General features: G+C 42.5%; 2 protein-coding genes across 5 annotated transcripts in view; one reads left to right on the top strand and one right to left on the bottom strand.

Moving 5' to 3' along the window:
* ERAP1 (endoplasmic reticulum aminopeptidase 1) overlaps window positions 1-925 on the top strand; it is a 25039-nt gene extending 24114 nt beyond the window's left edge. The window contains exon 24 of the mRNA XM_009326139.1: window positions 395-925. Within this exon, the coding sequence (XP_009324414.1) occupies window positions 395-541 (147 nt within the window). The 3' untranslated portion in view covers window positions 542-925. The remainder of the gene's footprint in view (window positions 1-394) is intronic.
* Window positions 926-3435: 2510 nt separating this feature from the next.
* Window positions 3436-5351, bottom strand: part of CAST (calpastatin) — a 60114-nt gene continuing 58198 nt past the window's right edge. For all 4 annotated transcript variants that reach the window (XM_009326133.1, XM_009326135.1, XM_009326134.1 and 1 more), the window contains one exon: window positions 3436-4713. The gene's annotated coding sequence lies outside the window, so the exon portion shown is untranslated. The remainder of the gene's footprint in view (window positions 4714-5351) is intronic.

The following is a 5351-nucleotide window of genomic DNA, read 5'->3' as shown; positions in this document are numbered from 1 at the left end:
CAGCTTTCAGGCAGAGCCAGGGATGCTCCGTCTCCCCGGTGACGTCCACATTGAAACGCTGCCGTTCTGCCTGCGGGTGCTGCGGCTTAAATGGCCACAAGGGTTTGTTGAATGAGCAGGAACCGGACGGATCCACCACACGACATGACAGCTCCTTCAATTGTTTTGTTTTTTTAAATAATCTAATTTGAAATGTAATCTTCCTCAGCTTGTGAGAGCCAGCCACTATGAAACCTTTTTGAAAAATTGTTCTTGGCGTGGGGGGTGGGAGGGAAGGGGGGTAGAAGACCCAAGGCCAGGTTTGAGCGTCACAAATGTCTTGCTGGTCTTCCTGTGCACCTAAAGAGACATTGCTGCCTCGTCATCAACTGTTCTTTCACATTTTTGTCAACAGGTGAAGGAATTCTTCAGTTCTCTAGAGGAAAAAAGCGCACGGCTTCGCTGTGTCCAGCAAGCTGTTGAAACCATTGAAGACAATATACAATGGATGGATAGAAATTTTGAGAAAGTCAAAACATGGTTGCAAAACAACCAGCTGTAAATTAAGGCACCTTGCTTGTATTTGTCAGAAATAACTGCAAAGCTGTGAAAATTCAGGGCTGGAGGGACAGCTCAATTGTATAAATTAGTTTCTCTGGAAGGAGCTGTAAGGCAGTCTAATGCTGCTGCTCAGTATTTTTCTCTCTCATGGTTGTGGTTTGCTGGGAACAGAACTACACCATTCATTGATCTCTTTCACCAGGTAACACTTTCAAGGGAAAAGGAACGTTGTACAGTGAACTAAGGTGTAGGGGAGGCTGACTACTAGAAACCTGAAACACATTCCTTCTGAAAACTCAGACGGTACTGGGAGACAAACAACCAAGAGAAACTTTCCACCGGCAAATGCTGACCCTTCCAGTACCGTTCCTACAAAGGTACAACTGGCAGCTGAAGCTCTGGAGCAAAGCCATCGTTGCACGTGTCTTTATCTGTAGGGTTTATGTTTCCCGGAGAATAATTTTTACACCCCAAGTATCAACCGTAATTAAAATTGCATCTGTCAAAGTCAATATGGTAAGGACTGTTAGGCAAGCTTTACTGCAGTCTCTCAGGGCTGGAGGTAGTCGTGGTGGTGCAGATGCTGCGCAGGGGTGAGGCCAAGCCCCTGCTGCACTTCGGTCCCCTTGATGCCACCCTCTCCCAGTTCTGCCTGACTCGCTTTTGCTGCTGATGTAAAGACTTTGCCTGCACTGAACATACTCTTGCGCTTTTAGGTAACATTCAGAAAATGAGTACATACATTTTGTGTGGGGAAAAAAAAGAAATCAGTGAATTTTAGTTGAGATGATTAAGCATCAGTTTATTTTAGCAGGAATTTTTGCTTTTAATTATCCCTTTTTCACCTAATTGAAATGCAGCTGTTGTTGCATGTACTCAGTGACATTTAAAAGGACAGTCAGTTGTTCATAATGGTCTTTATATCTTATCTGTAGAGTAACAGTTAGAATTGTAAGCTAATTGCTCTAAGGAGAGAAATTATTAGTATGTGCTCAGAAGGGACAATTACTTAAGAAAGCCAAGTTGAAATCTTGGAAGTGGGGTTGGTTGTTTTTTTGGTGGAGGGTTTGTTTTGTTTTTTACCAGGCAGTCATAACTGGCTGCCTCTGTTTACCCACAGAAAACTTATTTTGGTACTAAACTTAAAAAAAAAAAAAAAAAAAAAATCCATTTAAGCATGTGGTAATTAGTTGCACTTGATTTCTTTGTTCTTACAACCATGCCCTTGACATGACTCCATAGTGTTTATTTCCTCTGCAGTTCAGACCTGTCTCAGTTTCCTCACCGATATGCTGAAGCGTCCAGAAACTGTAACAAAGACAAAGACTTAGGGGAAAAATGCATAATCTGGAACTAATCATAAGCTTTTGACTGTACCTTGCTTGCTCTTCTCTCAACTAGAAATTATACCCGCCCAAGAAGTTGAAACCTACTTCATTAGAGTTGGGAAAGGCTGTTGAGTTCTGCTATGGAGGGTGAAAAACTCTGTCACAATGTTTTAGAAAATACCGGTTCCTTTCGCTTGCTGCATCCTTTTATGTACGAGGCACCTTGTACCTCTTAACTCATTAAGGGAAGCAGGAATTCTGAGTAGGCTGTGCATCATGTGTACAACATTTTCTGGTATTTCAGGTATTGTTGCCTGTTGCTTGCTTTAAAATCTTTTCAGAGCTGAAAAGGCAATTTAACAAAAAATAAAATTTATTTACATGACTCTAGATATAAAGTACTTCATTTGTGTCATTTTGCACATTCATTTCTTTTGCTGTTGTGAGCAGTAATTTGCATTGCTGTTTTCTGCTTTAACTGCTTCATCGTCACTTTCTCAACCTGGGGGAAATGCGAAGTAGCACTCCTTGCCCTCCCCATGCCACAGCCCCCTTCTTGCTCCACCTCCCCCTTTTTCTAATTGAGGAAGCATCAGTTAGCTGGGGTGTATCCAGATGCCTTGCAGCCCTCTCGACGGAACAACAGGAGCATCACAAACCGGTGTGTCGATAGGACATTTATCTCAACAGAATAGATTTCGCTGACTGAGCTGTAATGAGCGGACACTAATAAACATTTCAGAGTCTTGCGTGCTGTGACGGAAGCGTGCCTGCAAAACCAGAAGCACACCAAGACTGAACTGCTTATCTGCACAGCCCAGAGAGAACCCGAACAGATGCAGGGAAGCTGGGCAGGGTTCACATACTTCATTAGAACACGCTGTTTTTCTGTTGCCTGAGAACGACTGTTAATCGTTTGTGTATCATACGTTTCAACAAAAATTTTAACTGGAATTTTGCAGCAAAATAATCGCTTCGTTTCTGAATCTACCCGTCTTTTAAATACTTCCAGGGATGGTGACTCAACCACTTCCCTGGGCAGCCTGTTCCAATGTTTAACTACTCTTTCAGTAAAGAAATTTTTCCTTACATCCAATCTAAACCTCCCCTGGCGCAACTTGAGGCCATTTCCTCTCGTCCTTTCGCCAGTTACTTGGGAGAAGAGACCGACACCCACCTCGCTACAGCCTCCTTTCAGGTAGTTGTAGAGAGCAATGAGGTCTCCCCTCAGCCTCCTTTTCTCCAGGCTAAACAACCCCAGTTCCCTCAGCCGCTCCTCATAAGACTTGTTCTCCAGACCCCTCACCAGCCTCGTTGCCCTTCTCTGGACAGATACAGCTTTGAAAACCAAAGCAAGGGGAAAAAACTGTAGCTGGATCTTGATCAGATTGTGAGGGCCTTCCTGAGGCATCACTGACAAGTATTTTGCAGGTTTTTTTTTAAACACATCATGTTCAGTTTTAATATGCCAATGTTTGGGGTTTTTTAATTGTTTCTGGCGTTTCTTTTGTCTTGCAATAGCTATTCAGATAACAGCAGTAATAAATGAGAAGTTACGAACATCATAATGCATTCTTAAAAACTTTATTAGTGTGACACAGGTTCTCAGTACAGACTGCGAAGTACAGTCAAAAGTCTAAATATCCCCAACTTAAATCTCCAGGCTGTCTCTGTCTGCAATGCTACATGTCTGATTTTGGTATCAGTACAAATGCTGGTATGACCTTCCTCTGCAAGCTAATGACTAAGCAGTACATGTGCAAGGATGTGCAAAAAGATGTTCTGCAGGTTGTGAAGTCAGAGAAAAACACATGGAGGCACTTGGCACACCTCAGTCGCGACAGCCCTGCCTGCAGCAGACTTAGGAGAGGTGCCTACTCGTGCCTCTTCTCTTGCAGAGCAGGTGAATATGACATTGCTCTTTGCAGCATTAACTTCTGCCCTATTTCTGCATTCCCTTCTGGAGTGCGAGACCAGAAGCAAGGACTAGAAACAGTGCAAAATAAAATTAAAAAAAGTCTGCCTGTTGACCTGAACTTCTCTTTGATCTCTGCTAAGGCTCATCTACCTTCTTTATTTCCTCTTCTGTTGTGGTAACGGTGTCACTGTTACACCAGGATTTGTATTTGTTCAGTCCAGGAGACTCCTGAAATTACGAGATAACAGTACAGATACGACTGGAAATAAAAAAAAAAACACTAAAAACCTTATCTGGTGTATTTTTGTTGTTTTAACTACAGTTAAGGCAGCATCCAAACTACCTGTTTTATTACTAGATGCGCTTGATGAAGCGGTTAATCCCCAGTTTCTCACTCTTTAGCTACCCTCAGCTTACCTATGGTTTCCTACAAGGAACTGGCTTAAGGAAAGTCTGCACAGCCAGGCTGAGGTGGGCTGAGGATAACTAAAGCTCATTATATTCCAGAATACTTAATGCATTCACTGCGATGTTAAAAATGCTAGCACATACAAATTCTTCTGAGATTTACAGGCACTATGTGGAGACTATGTGCAAAAGTCTGCAGATTTTTTTTTTTGGCATTGCTATTCATTTATGAAATATATTTCTTGCAAATATAAAGCATTCTTTCCCTCTGAAAACTGAATAAAATTAGAAAAGAGTCAAAGTATATGAGTATAATAAAATGAATGGTTGGAGGAAAAAAAAAGAATGGCTGGGGGGAAAAAAAAACACCTTAGGCTACTACTGGGAAAAAAGAAAATATGAAAAAAGTCCAGCAAGTATCACTGTACAAAAACCACCCAGAATAACCACATGCTTTTTTTCTTCAGGAACAATTATCCTCCAACAGAAAGAAGATGTTTTACATGATGTGTCAAGATCCTGGGGGGAAGAGAAAGAAAAAAAGTCAAGAGTGCTTATCTTCTTTAACTTGGAAAAAAAAATTCACAGAATAAATCTGGGAAGAATTATTGAAACATTGAGTCTCTAGTGTCAGAAAGAAATCCAGGAAGACTTAATATCACAAGAGATTAGGTATTGTTTGAAAGTGATACTGCAGTAAGGATAGCAGTCCACTGCAGACATGCAGCAACAATGCATCTTTGTCTTGCCCATTTGAACTCGGTTGCCAAACCTTCTGTCCTGGTTTCGGCAGGGATAGAGTTAATTTCCTTCCTAGTAGCTGGTACAGTGCTGTGCTTTGGATTTAGGATGAGAACAATGTTGATAACACACCGATGTTTTAGTTGTTGCCGAGCAGTGCTTACACTAGTCAAGGGCTTTCCAACTTCCCATGCTCTACCGACTGAGCAGGCTGGAGGGGCACAAGAAGCTGGGAGGGGGCACAGCCAGGACAGCTGACCCCAACTGGCCAAAGGGACATTCCATACCATGGGACATCATGATCAGTACATAAACTGGGGGAAAGCTGGCCGGGGGGGCCGCTGCTCGGGGACTGGCTGGGCACTGGTCAGCAGGGGGCTAGCAACTGCATTGTGCATCACTTGCTTTGTATATTC

This window comes from Pygoscelis adeliae, unplaced genomic scaffold (genome assembly GCF_000699105.1).
Source record: "Pygoscelis adeliae isolate BGI_AS28 unplaced genomic scaffold, ASM69910v1 Scaffold756, whole genome shotgun sequence".
Classification (NCBI taxonomy): domain Eukaryota; kingdom Metazoa; phylum Chordata; class Aves; order Sphenisciformes; family Spheniscidae; genus Pygoscelis; species Pygoscelis adeliae.
The sequence above is the reverse complement of the archived record's forward strand: the minus strand, read 5'-3'. Positions and strand labels throughout refer to the sequence as shown.